Source organism: Pholis gunnellus, assembly GCF_910591455.1.
Source record: "Pholis gunnellus genome assembly, chromosome: 21".
Lineage (NCBI taxonomy): Eukaryota > Metazoa > Chordata > Actinopteri > Perciformes > Pholidae > Pholis > Pholis gunnellus.
This window is the reverse complement of record NC_136548.1, coordinates 20,119,290-20,137,509: the sequence shown is the minus strand read 5'-3', so window position 1 is coordinate 20,137,509 and position 18,220 is coordinate 20,119,290. Positions and strand designations below refer to the sequence as shown.

General features: G+C 45.3%; 1 protein-coding gene across 1 annotated transcript in view; it reads left to right on the top strand.

Moving 5' to 3' along the window:
• Positions 1-17,073, top strand: part of syde1 (synapse defective Rho GTPase homolog 1) — a 19,827-nt gene extending 2,754 nt beyond the window's left edge. The window contains exons 2-14 of the mRNA XM_079182193.1: positions 2,827-3,107; positions 3,520-4,024; positions 4,193-4,528; positions 5,017-5,212; positions 6,100-6,263; positions 7,104-7,217; positions 7,286-7,374; positions 10,879-11,013; positions 11,323-11,449; positions 13,416-13,591; positions 14,126-14,363; positions 14,475-14,771; positions 15,108-17,073. Coding sequence (XP_079038319.1) covers positions 2,827-3,107; positions 3,520-4,024; positions 4,193-4,528; positions 5,017-5,212; positions 6,100-6,263; positions 7,104-7,217; positions 7,286-7,374; positions 10,879-11,013; positions 11,323-11,449; positions 13,416-13,591; positions 14,126-14,363; positions 14,475-14,771; positions 15,108-15,301 — 2,852 coding nt within the window. The 3' untranslated portion in view covers positions 15,302-17,073. The remainder of the gene's footprint in view (positions 1-2,826; positions 3,108-3,519; positions 4,025-4,192; positions 4,529-5,016; positions 5,213-6,099; positions 6,264-7,103; positions 7,218-7,285; positions 7,375-10,878; positions 11,014-11,322; positions 11,450-13,415; positions 13,592-14,125; positions 14,364-14,474; positions 14,772-15,107) is intronic.
• Positions 17,074-18,220: the final 1,147 nt, after the last annotated feature.

Sequence of the window (18,220 nt, the reverse complement as noted above, 5' to 3'; positions counted from 1 at the left end):
TGTGTGTGTTGCTGACTGCAGTCTTTGTGTGTTTCTGTGTATTTTAACCCTCTAATGAATAGTGAATACACAGCAGTGTTTATTCTTAAAAACAGACAGTTCATTGACATCAGCAGAGACACAGCTATTTATTCATCACCCTCTTCCTCTCCTCTCTCTCCTCCTCTTCCTCCTCCTCCTCCTCCTCCTCCTCCTCTCTCCTCCTCCTCCTCAGTCCTGGCTTCTGTAAATTAAAAACAGATGTTTTAGCACACACACATCCTCTCAGTCCTCTATCAGGTCATCTATGGCTTCATTCAGATGACAGGAAGTATAGGCCGACCTCTGGAGAGAATCACTTCCTGTCAGACAGACACAGTGTTTGTAAACTGTAACCTTCACTGTACATTTAGTCTCTGTCTCTCTGTCTCTCTCTCTCTCTCTCTCTCTCTCTCTCTCTCTCTCTCTCTCTCTCTCTCTCTCTCTCTGTCAAACACACACACTTGGCATTATATGCATCAGTGTTGATTGGAAAATAGATCAGGAATACTACTGAAAACAAGGCCTGCAAATGTGGACGGGAACAATTGCTAATCTGTATTGGAAGCAAGATTCTAGATTGAAGCAGTTGTGGATGACATGCGGCCTCTACCGGTTCGTTGAGGGGAGGAAGGACCCTAACTATAAACCTGAGCCAGCCCTAACTATAAACCTGAGCCAGTCCTAACTATAAACCTGAGCCAGTCCTAACTATAAACCTGAGCCAGTCCTAACTATAAACCTGAACCAGCTCTAACTATAAACCTGAGCCAGTCCTAACTATAAACCTGAGCCAGCCCTAACTATAAACCTGAGCCAGTCCTAACTATAAACCTGAGCCAGTCCTAACTATAAACCTGAACCAGCTCTAACTATAAACCTGAGCCAGTCCTAACTATAAACCTGAGCCAGCCCTAACTATAAACCTGAGCCAGCCCTAACTATAAACCTGAGCCAGCCCTAACTATAAACCTGAGCCAGCCCTAACTATAAACCTGAACCAGCCCTAACTATAAACCTGAGCCAGTCCTAACTATAAACCTGAGTCAGCCCTAACTATAAACCTGAGCCAGCCCTAACTATAAACCTGAGCCAGACCTAACTATAAACCTGAGCCAGCCCTAACTATAAACCTGAACCAGCCCTAACTATAAACCTGAACCAGTCCTAACTATAAACCTGAGCCAGCCCTAACTATACACCTGAACCAGTCCTAACTATAAACCTGAACCAGCCCTAACTATAAACCTGAGCCAGTCCTAACTATAAACCTGAGTCAGCCTTAACTATAAACCTGAGCCAGTCCTAACTATAAACCTGAACCAGCCCTAACTATAAACCTGAGCTAGCCCTAACTATAGACCTGAACCAGCCCTAACTATAAACCTGAGCCAGTCCTAACTATAAACCTGAGCCAGTCCTAACTATAAACCTGAACCAGTCCTAACTATAAACCTGAGCCAGCCCTAACTATAAACCTGAGCCAGCCCTAACTATAAACCTGAGCCAGCCCTAACTATAAACCTGAGCCAGCCCTAACTATAAACCTGAACCAGCCCTAACTATAAACCTGAGCCAGCCCTAACTATAAACCTGAGCCAGCCCAAACTATAAACCTGAGCCAGTCCTAACTATAAATCTGAGCCAGACCTAACTATAAACCTGAGCCAGTCCTAACTATAAACCTGAGCCAGACCTAACTATAAACCTGAGCCAGTCCTAACTATAAACCTGAGCCAGCCCTAACTATAAACCTGAGCCAGTCCTAACTATAAATCTGAGCCAGTCCTAACTATAAACCTGAGCCAGTCCTAACTATAAACCTGAGCCAGCCCTAACTATAAACCTGAGCCAGCCCTAACTATAAACCTGAACCAGTCCTAACTATAAACCTGAGCCAGACCTAACTATGAACCTGAACCAGTCCTAACTATAAACCTGAGCCAGACCTAACTATAAACCTGAACCAGCCCTAACTATAAACCTGAACCAGCCCTAACTATAAACCTGAACCAGCCCTAACTATAAACCTGAGCCAGCCCTAACTATAAACCTGAACCAGCCCTAACTATAAACCTGAGCCAGCCCTAACTATAAACCTGAGCCAGCCCTAACTATAAACCTGAGCCAGTCCTAACTATAAACCTGAGCCAGCCCTAACTATAAACCTGAGCCAGCCCTAACTATAAACCTGAGCCAGCCCTAACTATAAACCTGAGCCAGTCCTAACTATGAACCTGAACCAGCCCTAACTATAAACCTGAGCCAGCCCTAACTATAAACCTGAGCCAGCCCTAACTATAAACCTGAGCCAGCCCTAACTATAAACCTGAGCCAGTCCTAACTATGAACCTGAACCAGCCCTAACTATAAACCTGAGCCAGCCCTAACTATAAACCTGAGCCAGCTCTACATGTTCAGGGTGTGAAAAAGAACATGGGTCGTCTTAATGATTCCACTTTCCTCTAACAGTCAAAGCTTTGAGTGACTATAGATCAATAATCATTACCAGACCAGGTTCATGAGTTAAACGAGGTCTACCAGCTGTTTGTGTTTCAGCTCTGGAGAACCTGTGATGAAGTTCACCTCCTTCCTGTTCATTTACAACCAGAGCTACTTAACACATGTAGAGTGGTGGACGATCACTTTGTCTCTAGATTAGATATTTTAGTTTTGAATCTTGAACAAACATGGAAACCAGAAGACTGAGACAGAGACAAAGAAACGTTCCTTCTTCCTTCTCTTCTCAAAAACTGAAAGCTTTAATTCACCCCTTGAGATCGTTAACGACAACTGTGTTTCCTCCAGATGTTGCAGTAAAGGCTGACACAGTCCTCCAGACGTCTTCATCACCTTCATCACCTTCATCACCGTCGTTGGCGAAGACGAGAACTTCTCCAGCAGCAGACCCTGATCCTCCCTCGCCTCCACAGAACCACATCACAGTTGCTAAGAAACAGCTGTGGGCGCGGCAGGGCTCTGCAGCTCCGCCCACCTCCCTGCAGTCAAGTTCCGCCCCCAGGAACTCTGACTGGATATCCCAGGATGCATCTGGGCAGGCCTGGAGTCAGAGGCTAGCCCAAGATAAGGTAGGAGATGGCAGGGTTGGCTGTTTAATTTCCTGTCTTCCCTTTATCAAGATGAAACTGTAAGATTGCAGTGTTTGTTTCATTTAATATGTACCTGGACCTCGCTGCTCCTGGTGGATAAACACTTAATTTCGGTTTGTATTTTGACCTTTCATTTTAGATCTACTCCAGATGGTTTGATGTCCAGGAGCAGATCATGGGAGATGGACTCCCTCCAGATCTGCTTCTGGTGGTTCAAACTATCCTTCTTGTTCTGGTAGTTTGATCTATTTAGTATCATGACCTTATCTTCATGTTCTCTTACTGGTAGTTTGATCCCTTCTTTTAGTTCATAAACCTTATCTTTATGTTCTCCTTCTGGTGTTGGACTCCTTGTCTGTGCTTTGACCCACACTTCTTGTTGTACCCTTAGACAGATCAGTATGACAACAGGAAGTGCGTCAGTCTGGCATCGGATATGACCAGCACCCCCAGTGTTGTCGGTTCTACCACAGTCCTCCTACAAGCCCCCCAGCCCCCAGGAGCCTCCCCTGATGGACCGGCCACCTTCAACAGCACCAAGTTATCTGGCCAGCGAGCCTATCTGCAAAGCCTGGATCGCAGCAGCCGTGCCTGGGTGCTGTCTTCTGGAAAGACCCAGACTTGTGATGAGGCCTGTGGGGTTCAGCAGGATAGCGACAGCAACATCTGGTACAACCCGATTCCTGAAGAGGAGGACGCAGGAAGTCCATGCAGGGAGAAGGAGATATGGACGAGGAGGGAGGAGAGGGAGGAGGGAGGAGCAGCCAAGAGGACGGGACCAGCAGATACCAGACCACAGCTGGGAGGAGCAATGGTGGCGTCAGCAGAAAGTCCACAGGAGGGCACCAACCCCAATGTTAGCCATCATACTGATGACGTCACCACAGACAACACAGGTAACTGACTCGTCTGTCTTCTGCTCATAATTTATTGGTCTTACATATTTCTGATTGTGAAATACATTCCCTTTGTGTTTGTGACAAGTTTCAGGTCAATAGAGCCCAATGTTGTTAAGTCTTCAAAATAAGTATATTACTTAGCACCATTGTGTCTCTCTCCCTCAGACCCCGCCCCCTCGGACTGCAGCCCCGCCCCCTCAAAAGAAGGGGGCGTGTCAGGTAGTGTGATTGACAGGCTGAAGTCTCCTGGTACAGTGAGGAAACTCTCCCTAAAGATGAAGAAACTGCCTGAGCTGCGCCGCAAACTCAGCCTTCGCTCCTCCTCTCGCGCCCATCGCCAGGGAAACGACAGCAGAGGGGGCGGTGACGAGTTGATCAGTAAGACGGCGTCATCATCATCTGCAGCCAACCAGAATGTGATCAGCAGATATCACCTGGATAGCTCCGCCCCTCCAGCCAGACCACTGCGACGATCATCGAGAGGACGCTCGACCAAAGGAGGTTGAGTGTTTATAACAAAGAGATCGACATTCATACAACTACTCATTTATAACCACATGAGGTTTAATACACTTTCATTTAGACTTGGAGGCTTATATGTGTCTCTGTTAGTCTGATTACAATCAGTTTTGGTTTAAGGACGTATATAACAGGCAGGTCCTCAGAAGGAGTTTAACTCTGAACGTGGTTTCAGGGCTCCAGTTCGGAGGACTGAGAGATCCACTCAGTGATATCGATGTACTTTCTAGCACAATTAATGAATGAATTAATATACATTATCTCTCCTGTACAACTGTTCTTGGTATGAATTCCCCTTTCCTTGATGCAGGTCTGTGATTTATTGTGCTGATGATGTCTTTTATGTTCTGTTTTCATGATAACCTTGAAGCATTAATTCATCTAATCTAATTAATACATATTAATGCAGCTAAACTCTTCATCATATGTGCTTAAATCACTGGAGCTGAATATATTGATTTTCCTTTCAGGTTATCTTAGTGATGGGGACTCCCCCGAGCTGCTGCCACGGCAACAGGCCCCTCCTGTCACAACTTCCCAGGAAACGGTGTGCGACGTGAGTTCATTCCGACTGTACGTGGGCTCCGATCCACAGAGATGCAGCCAGCGGGTCACGGGTCTACTGACGGTCCACCTGCTGGGCCTGGAGGAGATGAAGACCAGCAGGTAAGACCACCAGCTAAAATAACACGTGGAGCTAGCTAACAGCAGCTAACACAAGGTCGTTTGAAGGTTGCTGCTAACTGACAGTTCATGATTTTATAGAGCTGAGCTTCTATAAAAGCTGCACTCACTTGGTATCAGTAGAGAGAAGTGAGATGTTTTCATATTCACTTCAATACAGTCAGAGTTGGATCGCAGCAGCATCTGGTGGACATTAGAGGAACTACAGCTGTTCTGTCTCTAAATACCCATGAGCCTCAGCTGCTGTTACCATGGAGAAGAAGACAGTAGAGTCTGTAGCAAATATAAAAAATGCCATTCTATGAGAATTCACCCACAACCTTCCCAGAACTTAAAAGTGAACAAGCTGCAGATTGTTTTCAGTGCTGTCAACACTCTTGTTAGTGGATCATGTGATTCCTGTGATTCCTCCCAGTTGTAGTTATTTCTACCTCAACATGTTGATGTGCAAAGGGTTCTTATCAAAGAACCAGATATTTTCTAACAAAGTGTTTCATCTTTGGGTCTGAGGATTGCCTTTTACTGAAGGAACCAGAGCATCAGAACTGATCTACTACGATCATCAGAAACCAACACAATCCGCCTGTCGCTTTAAAAACACGTTACATCACAGTCATTTAGCTTTCATCCAAAGCGGCTTACAATTCAGATTATATCACACCGTGGGCACAGCTACGGGAGCAAGTTTGGGTTTAAGTGTGTTGCTCAAGGACACATCGACATGCGACTAGTGGAGCCGGAGCCGGGGATCAAACCGCCGGTCCTCCGATTGAAGGTCGGCCTGCTATCCACTTAGCCGCAGTCGCCACGCTGGTCGTCAGTAAAGAAAGTGGTTTTCTTCCCGTCTGTGTGGATGTGGATCCTCTCAGGTCAGAGGGCAGTAAGGAGGTCTTCCTGGCCATCCAGATCGACGGAGTGACGAGAGCAAGGACAGCCCTCCTGACCCTGCGAGGCTCCTCCCTCCCGCTGAACCACGCCTTCCACCTGGAGCTGGAGCGAGCCCGGCAGCTCCGCATCGTGGTCTTAACACCAGGTACTACTGCTGTGTGAACCCGATTTATTTCAGCTACTAGTTCTACTGCTGGGACTATGAGCACTGCGAGTACTACTACTACTACTACTACTACTACTACTACTACAAACAGCTAAATATATTTAACTACAGGTCAGATTTTCGTAAAATGTTGTGAACTCATCCAGGTTCCTCAGAGGATGAACCAGACTTTACGTCACACAAACTAATCTTTTATCTCCCCTCAAAGAGCATCAACGAGCCACTTTCACAATGACTCGTACATCAACTGTAACGAATACTAGTACATGCACACTGGACACAGAGGGTTAGGGTTACAAAGAGGGTTACACAGAGTTACAAAGAGAGTTCTATTTACTTCACGTTCAAGTCAAAGCCAGGAGATCAGATATAGAAGGATAACGCTGGAGAGCTTGGCAGTAACACACAAGACAATCTGGGATCAAGTGCAAGTGAACGCATCTAAATAGTGAGGCACTAATGAGGGAACAGGCTGCGGGTGAGATGGGCGTGTACCAGCAGCTGAGTGATGTCAGGAGATTTAAAGAAACAAAACAATCTAAGACGGAGTGGATTTTGTGACATGAACTAATAAAACCTCTAATAATTGTCTTTGGTTAAGTAAACGTCTTCCCTGGAACCATGAACCATGAACTGACCAGCTCGTTACTTTATGGTTTCAGATTATTGACCTTTAAAGTGATGAATACATTAATGATCAATAATTATAATAGATATTATTCTGCATAATTACTTTTACTTTATCAACATTATTCTGTAATTTCTACTCTGAGGTACTTGACTGAAGTAAAAGTACTTCATGTGTTTCTGTATCTGCAGTCGGTTCAGCAGCAGGATCAGGGTCTAAATCAGAGCCGGATCAGACTTCAGCCGGTCCAACCAGGAACCGAGTCTGTGGTCTGGGAGGAGTCTCCATGCCTCCACTCTTTAAAGGTCCACTTCACCACAGTATTGATTGATTGATTGATTGATTGTATAAATAACGATGTTCTGTCTCCCAGGGAGTCGTAGTCAGCAGCTCTGTGTGAAGTTGGAGCCTCGAGGACTTCTTTATGTCAAACTGTCTCTACAGGAAAAATGGGACACACAGGTACACAGTAATACTACTGCTAATGAGACACACAGGTACACAGTAATACTACTGCTAATGAGACACAGGTACACAGTAATACTACTGCTAATGAGACACAGGTACACAGTAATACTACTGCCAATGAGACACAGGTACACAGTAATACTACTGCTAATGAGACACAGGTACACAGTAATACTACTGCTAATGAGACACACAGGTACACAGTAATACTACTGCTAATGAGACACAGGTACACAGTAATACTACTGCTAATGAGACACAGGTACACAGTAATACTACTGCTAATGAGACACACAGGTACACAGTAATACTACTGCTAATGAGACACAGGTACACAGTAATACTACTGCTAATGAGACACACAGGTACACAGTAATACTACTGCTAATGAGACACAGGTACACAGTAATACTACTGCTAATGAGACACACAGGTACACAGTAATACTACTGCTAATGAGACACAGGTACACAGTAATACTACTGCCAATGAGACACAGGTACACAGTAATACTACTGCTAATGAGACACAGGTACACAGTAATACTACTGCTAATGAGACACAGGTACACAGTAATACTACTGCCAATGAGACACACAGGTACACAGTAATACTACTGCCAATGAGACACAGGTACACAGTAATACTACTGCTAATGAGACACAGGTACACAGTAATACTACTGCTAATGAGACACAGGTACACAGTAATACTACTGCCAATGAGACACACAGGTACACAGTAATACTACTGCCAATGAGACACAGGTACACAGTAATACTACTGCCAATGAGACACAGGTACACAGTAATACTACTGCTAATGAGACACAGGTACACAGTAATACTACTGCTAATGAGACACAGGTACACAGTAATACTACTGCTAATGAGACACAGGTACACAGTAATACTACTGCCAATGAGACACACAGGTACACAGTAATACTACTGCTAATGAGACACAGGTACACAGTAATACTACTGCTAATGAGACACAGGTACACAGTAATACTACTGCCAATGAGACACACAGGTACACAGTAATACTACTGCCAATGAGACACACAGGTACACAGTAATACTACTGCTAATGAGACACAGGTACACAGTAATACTACTGCCAATGAGACACACAGGTACACAGTAATACTACTGCCAATGAGACACACAGGTACACAGTAATACTACTGCCAATGAGACACACAGGTACACAGTAATACTACTGCTAATGAGACACAGGTACACAGTAATACTACTGCTAATGAGACACAGGTACACAGTAATACTACTGCCAATGAGACACACAGGTACACAGTAATACTACTGCCAATGAGACACAGGTACACAGTAATACTACTGCCAATGAGACACACAGGTACACAGTAATACTACTGCCAATGAGACACACAGGTACACAGTAATACTACTGCTAATGAGACACACAGGTACACAGTAATACTACTGCTAATGAGACACAGGTACACAGTAATACTACTGCTAATGAGACACAGGTACACAGTAATACTACTGCTAATGAGACACAGGTACACAGTAATACTACTGCCAATGAGACACACAGGTACACAGTAATACTACTGCCAATGAGACACACAGGTACACAGTAATACTACTGCTAATGAGACACAGGTACACAGTAATACTACTGCCAATGAGACACACAGGTACACAGTAATACTACTGCCAATGAGACACAGGTACACAGTAATACTACTGCCAATGAGACACACAGGTACACAGTAATACTACTGCCAATGAGACACACAGGTACACAGTAATACTACTGCTAATGAGACACACAGGTACACAGTAATACTACTGCTAATGAGACACAGGTACACAGTAATACTACTGCTAATGAGACACAGGTACACAGTAATACTACTGCCAATGAGACACAGGTACACAGTAATACTACTGCTAATGAGACACAGGTACACAGTAATACTACTGCTAATGAGACACACAGGTACACAGTAATACTACTGCCAATGAGACACAGGTACACAGTAATACTACTGCCAATGAGACACAGGTACACAGTAATACTACTGCTAATGAGACACAGGTACACAGTAATACTACTGCCAATGAGACACAGGTACACAGTAATACTACTGCCAATGAGACACAGGTACACAGTAATACTACTGCTAATGAGACACACAGGTACACAGTAATACTACTGCCAATGAGACACAGGTACACAGTAATACTACTGCCAATGAGACACAGGTACACAGTAATACTACTGCCAATGAGACACAGGTACACAGTAATACTACTGCTAATGAGACACAGGTACACAGTAATACTACTGCCAATGAGACACACAGGTACACAGTAATACTACTGCCAATGAGACACAGGTACACAGTAATACTACTGCTAATGAGACACAGGTACACAGTAATACTACTGCTAATGAGACACAGGTACACAGTAATACTACTGCTAATGAGACACAGGTACACAGTAATACTACTGCTAATGAGACACAGGTACACAGTAATACTACTGCTAATGAGACACAGGTACACAGTAATACTACTGCTAATGAGACACAGGTACACAGTAATACTACTGCCAATGAGACACAGGTACACAGTAATACTACTGCTAATGAGACACAGGTACACAGTAATACTACTGCCAATGAGACACACAGGTACACAGTAATACTACTGCCAATGAGACACAGGTACACAGTAATACTACTGCTAATGAGACACAGGTACACAGTAATACTACTGCTAATGAGACACAGGTACACAGTAATACTACTGCTAATGAGACACAGGTACACAGTAATACTACTGCTAATGAGACACAGGTACACAGTAATACTACTGCTAATGAGACACAGGTACACAGTAATACTACTGCTAATGAGACACAGGTACACAGTAATACTACTGCCAATGAGACACAGGTACACAGTAATACTACTGCTAATGAGACACAGGTACACAGTAATACTACTGCCAATGAGACACACAGGTACACAGTAATACTACTGCTAATGAGACACAGGTACACAGTAATACTACTGCTAATGAGACACAGGTACACAGTAATACTACTGCTAATGAGACACACAGGTACACAGTAATACTACTGCCAATGAGACACACAGGTACACAGTAATACTACTGCTAATGAGACACAGGTACACAGTAATACTACTGCTAATGAGACACAGGTACACAGTAATACTACTACATGATAGGATGTGGAGTCTGATAAAGTCAAAGTCATATTTAAATCAACCTTCTTAAAGCTCACACTTCATACAATCTTTGCTTTTCACAGTATCCGTAGTGTACTTAGTGTACTTATTGTACTTATACCTCCTTCAGTGATACCATGACCTTCATCAGAGCTCCTGCAGATTACAGCCTCTATATAAAGATCCACCAATATCAAATACTCCTAACGTTACAGAGTAAAGGTTGATTGTTTTACTTTCTCCCTGCAGCCCAGTTACCAGTCAGTGCCTGCTAATGTGTTTGGGGTTGAACTTCACCATCTGGTGGAGAAAGAAGGATCCACATCACTGATCCCGATCCTGATCCAGAAATCTGTGGCAGAGATCGAGCGAAGAGGCCTGAAGGTATCTATTGGCTCTTATTAGCTCCACTAGGAACGGATGCTTCTTGGGTTTTTCTGACATTGATTGATTGGGTGAGGGTTGTGATTGGGTGATGGTTGTGATTGGGTGAGGGTTGTGATTGGGTGAGGGTTGTGATTGGGTGAGGGTTGTGATTGGGTGAGGGTTGTGATTGGACCAGACGCATCATTCAGAGCAAACAATATCTGAGCTGGATGATCCGTCTGAAGGGTTTTCTGTCCATTCAGGACTTTATAAACCACTGACTGCTGTTCAAGACCTCATCTGTCTGACTGTCTGTCTTTCTGTCAGGTGGTGGGTCTGTACAGACTGTGTGGTTCTGCTGCAGTGAAGAAGGAACTCAGGGATTGGTTCGAGAGGAACAGTTCAGCAGTTTGTCTCAGCGAGGATCTGTACCCTGACATCAATGTCATCACAGGTCAGTGAACACAGCGGGGTGATGGAGACATTAGACAGAGGGACAGGGTGTCCTTATTAGTCCATCAGGTCTCTACAAGGATCTACATACAGACATTAAGGAGAGGGACAGGGTGTCCTTATTAGTCCATCAGGTCTCTACAAGGATCTAGACCTGAAATGAATGGAATAGGGCTGATCCTGGTTGATCAGACATCCCTGCAGAGACTCATGGCTCTGATGATTTAAACCTGATCTCACTAAAAGTTTAACTCCTCTTCATCCATCTTGATTCGAGTGTGAAATGAGACCCAGCGGCCAAAGCTGTTTATTCTGCATTCACAGAATCTGGTTAGAGAGCTAAGAGGAATCAAAAGAGAAGGATTCTTCTCATTTCTTTTATTGAAGAAATACATTGTTGATTAATAATTAAAAGACCTACTTCTGGTCATGTATAAGAATACATCATAAGAATACATCACCGGCAGCAGGTTGCTTGATTGCAGACTAAAACAAGACTTTGTTGTTGAAGGGTTCGAGTGGTCTCTGCAGGACTGGTTCTGCAACCTCTGGGTCTGAAAAGTGAAGAACTTAAATCTGCGTCTATTTCATGGCCATCAAAACCAAAATGCTGAATTCAAGGATTCCAAACCGTAGTCCACTGACCGATGGGAGTCCGTCCACTTGTTCTTTACAGTCGATGATCTGAACTCACAAAAAGATTGTTTATTGAAGCTTCACTCTGTAACACTTCTGTACTGCTGAGTGGTTTTGTAGTCCTAATGGCTCCATCAGAATCAGAATCAGAACCGTTAATTGCCACGGTATGTTGAACATACAAGGAATTTGACATGACGGGAGGTGCTTAACATTTAACAATCAACAACAATCAACACAGTGCAAAGTAGAAACATTAAAATGTACACAAAAATATAAAATGAAGTGAAATATAAAATAAAGTGAAATATAAAATAAAGTGAAATATAAAATAAAGTGCACAAATGAACAGATAACAGGACTATAAACAAGTGAGATGTAAGTGTAGTGTAAAAGTGTCGAGTGTATTTAAATAAGAACCTAGAAGGGATGCAGGGGAGTGACCGGTAGGAAATTGACCAGGGATGTCAGAGTCAGTGGGGGACCCGGGCTCTGTTAATGAGCCCGACTGTGGAAGGGAAGAAGCTGTTCATGTAGTGTGAGGTCTTGGTCCTGATGGATCTCAGCCTCCTGCCAGATGAAAGGGGCACGAACAGTTTTTGTCCAGGGTGAGAGGGGTCGGCTACAATCTTTCTTGCTCGCTTCAGGGTCCTTGAGGCGAACAAGTCCTGGAGGGACGGCAGATTGCAGCCAATCACCCTCTCAGCAGAGCGGATGGTGCGCTGCAGCCTGCCCTTGTCCTTGGCAGTGGCTGCAGCGTACCAGACCGTGATGGAGGAGCAGAGGATGGACTCAATGATGACTGTGTAGAAGTGCACCATCATTGTCTTTGGCAGGTTGAATTTCTTCAGCTGCCTCAGGAAGTACATCCTCTGCTGAGCCTTCCTGGTGATGGAGCTGATGTTCAGCTCCCACTTGAGGTCCTGGGTAATGATGGAGCCCAGGAAGCGGAAGGACTCCACCGCATCGAGGGGGAGTCACACAGGGTGATGGGGGCTGGTGGGGCTGCATTCTTCTGGAAATCCACAACCATCTCCACTGTCTTTAGAGCGTTGAGCTCTAGGTTATTCAGACCGCACCAGGTCACCTGGTGGTCAGTCAGGGTGATACGTCTTCTATCTTGAAAATGCAATCATCTCGTTAAACTTTCATCAATATCACGTCGTATCCACTTCATAGTTTTGAAACATGTCCCTCAAGATGAGTATCAGGTGTCTGTGGTATTCAAACAATGAGGTACTGTTGGTTCTGTGTGTCGTGTCACGAGATGCCTCCACTGCGTCAGAGTCCACCTAAATGACTTTTTCTGATTGTCCTGTGGGTTTTCTCAGGTATACTGAAGGACTACCTGCGGGAGCTGCCGTCTCCGCTCATCACCAGGACTCTGTACCAGGTTGTCAGGGAGGCCATGACCCTACGACCCCCACATGCCCCACCTGGGACCCCTGATCCCCAGCTGGCCCAGAGCACTGTGGAGCTGCTGTCCTGTCTGCCGCCTCCAGAGAGGGTAACACAGAATACTACTACTGCAGTACTACTACTGAAGTACTACACGGCAGCATTCTATTTGTCCAACTGGAACCTCAAGTTATTCTTTGGCCACATGTCTCCATTCTCATGAAAAGTTTAGTGAAACAGTTTCTTCAACATGTAGGAGACAGAAGACATACGTTTAAAAACTAGATGTCAACTCTTTCTCTGTCTACACATCAATAATTGTGGAAGTTGACAAATTTAACTTGGATCAGCCAATCAGCATGTTTGATGCACAGCTGTATAAAGCATTGTTGAGGTATTTGCACTGGCTCTGCAAGTTCACTCAAGATTACCCATAACATCCCTCTCTATGTAAATCGACTTTTACATGCATTCAATCTGCTTTGACACCAGATTGATTCATTTAGAAACATACACTTCAGGTCCTTAAATCCATCAGGATGCTGACGGATTTAAAGACCTGACGGTCTGGATTAAACATTTCACGGGTTGTGTTGACGGGAACTTGGTGAACGGATGAAGTCAAATGTTGTCTTCTCTCCAGGCCACCCTTTCTCTCCTGCTGGACCACCTCAGTCTGGTGGCGTCCCTTAGCTCCTCCAACAGGATGACGCACCAGAACCTTGCCGTCTGCTTCGGCCCGGTGCTCCTCACCCCGACCCAGGAGGCCTGGAGGGGGGGAAGAGGAGGGAAGGGAGTCAGTCATGGTGAAGAGATGGCGAGCGCGTTGGATTTCAAACGACATATCGAGGCGTTGCACTACCTGCTGCAGCTGTGGCCAGGTGAGTAATCGACCACTTTGATGCTGTATTGTTGCCATGGAAACCACCTTACCTTTAACAGGTGTCACCTTGCTCAGCATCTTTTGTTGCTTTTCGTATCTTCTTCCTCAGTGCCGACGCATCGTTTCCCAGCAGACGACCACATCGACGTCTCCCCGCTTCCCTCCCCCGCGCTTACCCATAACCCTCTTGGACAGCAGCAGTGGCATCCTGCGCTGCGATTGGCTCTGCCCCAGAACCCTGAGGAGGAGGTGGTGGTGTCACGTCGGGGTCGAGGTGGCCTGGCCCGGCTAGAGAGTCCCCCACCGATCAACCGGTATGCCGGAGACTGGAGCATCTGTGGACGAGATCTTCTGTCCGGACAGGAGGCCGACTACGACGAGGTGGCAGGAAGTGAAAGTGACGGAGGTAAATAATAAAAAAGTGGATAAACATCTTCACTCCCAGAGAGTTTTTAAATACCAGCTGCTTCACAAACAGCAGCGAGTCATGTAGGTCTGTGATTCAGGTCCACTTAAGTTGAGTCCAAGTCATATCAGATTTAAGACCGAAGAAAAACAAGCAAATCATGAATCCGTTTTTTTTAAAGTGACACTACCAACACACCCATAGTTTGTCTTAAAAAACAATTGCCAAAACAAAAGTCATTGTCAAACCTTCTGAAGCTCCTGAACTCTTCTGAACATGTTCATCCTTGTTCTGGTCCTCCTGAACTCTCACTCCTTCTTGTTGTTACTGTTTCAGGCAGTGGGGATGAAGAGGAAGAGGAAGAGGAGAAGAAAGAGATGTGGTCCACAAAAGGAGGAGGAGGTCTGTACGTGGACGAGTTCATGGATTTTGACGCTCCATTTAACTGCCGACTCAGTCTGAAAGACTTCGACGATCTGATCCACGACTTAGACCGAGAGCTGGCCAAACAGATCAACATCTGTCTGTAGAACCACATTAACTTATTTCTCTGATCCAAAGGTAAACCGTGGTTTTCATAGGTGTCGACCCTCTAAAGATGTGAGCTGAATTATCATCTTGTGGTTCTGTGTATCAGGGTAGCATCCTGTTGGATCCTGTTAGAACCTGTTGGATCCTGTTGCAACATGTTAAAACATGTTTAAACCTGTTGGATTCTGTTGGAACATGTTGAAACATGTTAGAACATGTTGAAACCTTTTGGATCCTGTTAGACCATGTTAAAACATGTCGGAACCTGTTAGGACCTGTTGAATCCTGTTGGATCTTTTTGGAACATGTTCGGCTGTTTGCACTGTTAAAGCCATAATTTCACTTATTGAAATTTTTATTTGAAGTGAACAAACTGCAGAACTCATCGCTCTGCTGCTTCTGTCACCCCGAAAACATCAGTCTACAAACCAACATCCACTTCTTCTAGACAGTTCATGCTGTTGGTCCTTCAGGTTTCTAAACCCCCTGCCGGTGTCTGAACCCCTGCTGGTTTCTGAACCCTTTGCTTATTTCTGAACCCCCTGCTGGTTCCTGATCCCCCTGCTGGTTTCTGAACCCCCTGCTGGTTTCTGAACCCTTTGCTTATTTCTGAACCCCCTGCTGGTTCCTGATCCCCCTGCTGGTTTCTGAACCCCCTGCTGGTTTCTGATCCCCCTGCTGGTTTCTGAACCCCCTGCTTATTTCTGAACCCCCTGCTGGTTCCTGATCCCCCTGCTGGTTTCTGAACCCCCTGCTGGTTTCTGATCCCCCTGCTGGTTTCTGAACCCCCTGCTTATTTCTGAACCCCCTGCTGGTTCCTGATCCCCCTGCTGGTTTCTGAACCCCCTGCTGGTTTCTGATGCCCCTGCTGGTTTCTGAACCCCCTGCTGGTTTCTGATCCCCCTGCTGGTTTCTGAACCCCCTGCTTATTTCTGAACCCCCTGCTGGTTCCTGATCCCCCTGCTGGTTTCTGAACCCCCTGCTGGTTTCTGAACCCCCTGCTGGTTCCTGATCCCCCTGCTGGTTTCTGAACCCCCTGCTGGTTCCTGATCCCCCTGCTGGTTTCTGAACCCCCTGCTTATTTCTGAACCCCCTGCTGGTTCCTGATCCCCCTGCTGGTTTCTGAACCCCCTGCTTATTTCTGAACCCCCTGCTGGTTCCTGATCCCCCTGCTGGTTCCTGATCCCCCTGTTGGTTCCTGAACCCCCTGCTTATTTCTGAACCCCCTGCTGGTTCCTGATCCCCCTGCTGGTTCCTGAACCCCCTGTTGGTTCCTGATCCCCCTGCTGGTTCCTGAACCCCCTGTTGGTTCCTGATCCCCCTGCTGGTTTCTGAACCCCCTGCTGGTTCCTGATCCCCCTGCTTATTTCTGAACCCCCTGTTGGTTCCTGATCCCCCTGCTGGTTCCTGATCCCCCTGCTTATTTCTGAACCCCCTGTTGGTTCCTGATCCCCCTGCTGGTTCCTGATCCCCCTGCTGGTTGAGCAGCAGAGCAATGTGAGCTGCAGCTGGTTGTCAGTATTTTCACGGTACAGAGTTTAAACTGTGAAGACTTTGTGAAGCCACAGAAGGAATACGATGCCATACTCAGTGTTACCAATGATGATGATGTCGTTTTTATCTTTTTTCTGTTTTTTTTATGACAGTATTTCTTTTTTTGCACAAGGATAATTAGCACTTATGTATTTGTATTGTTAATGACGATGTTTCTATGCAGATAACCAAAGTGTTGAAGCACAGTTCCTGTTGGAAGGTCTTATTAACCTAACTATTAAACACATTATTATTATTAGCAGTAGTGTGATTTTTATTGATAAGCCAATGATTTGCTATGAACACCTACTTTCTGTTTGATCAAGATCAAAGATGAAGCTTCAGCCTCTTTTTGTGATAAGAAGTTGTGAACACGAGTTCAGTTTGAAAATTTAAGGGCAGAGTCACACATGAGCAACATTATCATCAGAGAATATTATATACATATATTATATACATATATTATATACATATATTATAGTCACCTCCAGGTTTCTGATCAGATTAATTAATTATGAGAAAACAAGTTAATTCACAAACACTGAAGTATAAAATACTATGAAATAAAATAAATTACAATTTTTCTCCCACACAACTTCCCCTCTCTGTGCTCTACACTGGCTCCCTGTAAGAGCTCTCATCCAGGTTCAGACTCTGGTGCTAGTCTACAGGTTCAGACTCTGGTGCTAGTCTACAGGTTCAGACTCTGGTGCTAGTCTACAGGTTCAGACTCTGGTGCTAGCCTACAGGTTCAGACTCTGGTGCTAGTCTACAGGTTCAGACTCTGGTGCTAGTCTACAGGTTCAGACTCTGGTGCTAGCCTACAGATTCAGACTCTGGTGCTAGCCTACAGGTTCAGACTCTGGTGCTAGTCTACAGGTTCAGACTCTGGTGCTAGCCTACAGGTTCAGACTCTGGTGCTAGTCTACAGGTTCAGACTCTGGTGCTAGCCTACAGGTTCAGACTCTGGTGCTAGTCTACAGGTTCAGACTCTGGTGCTAGCCTACAGGTTCAGACTCTGGTGCTAGTCTACAGGTTCAGACTCTGGTGCTAGTCTACAGGTTCAGACTCTGGTGCTAGTCTACAGGTTCAGACTCTGGTGCTAGCCTACAGGTTCAGACTCTGGTGCTAGTCTACAGGTTCAGACTCTGGTGCTAGTCTACAGGTTCAGACTCTGGTGCTAGTCTACAGGTTCAGACTCTGGTGCTAGTCTACAGGTTCAGACTCTGGTGCTAGTCTACAGGTTCAGACTCTGGTGCTAGCCTACAGGTTCAGACTCTGGTGCTAGCCTACAGGTTCAGACTCTGGTGCTAGTCTACAGGTTCAGACTCTGGTGCTAGTCTACAGGTTCAGACTCTGGTGCTAGCCTACAGGGCAGTGAAAGG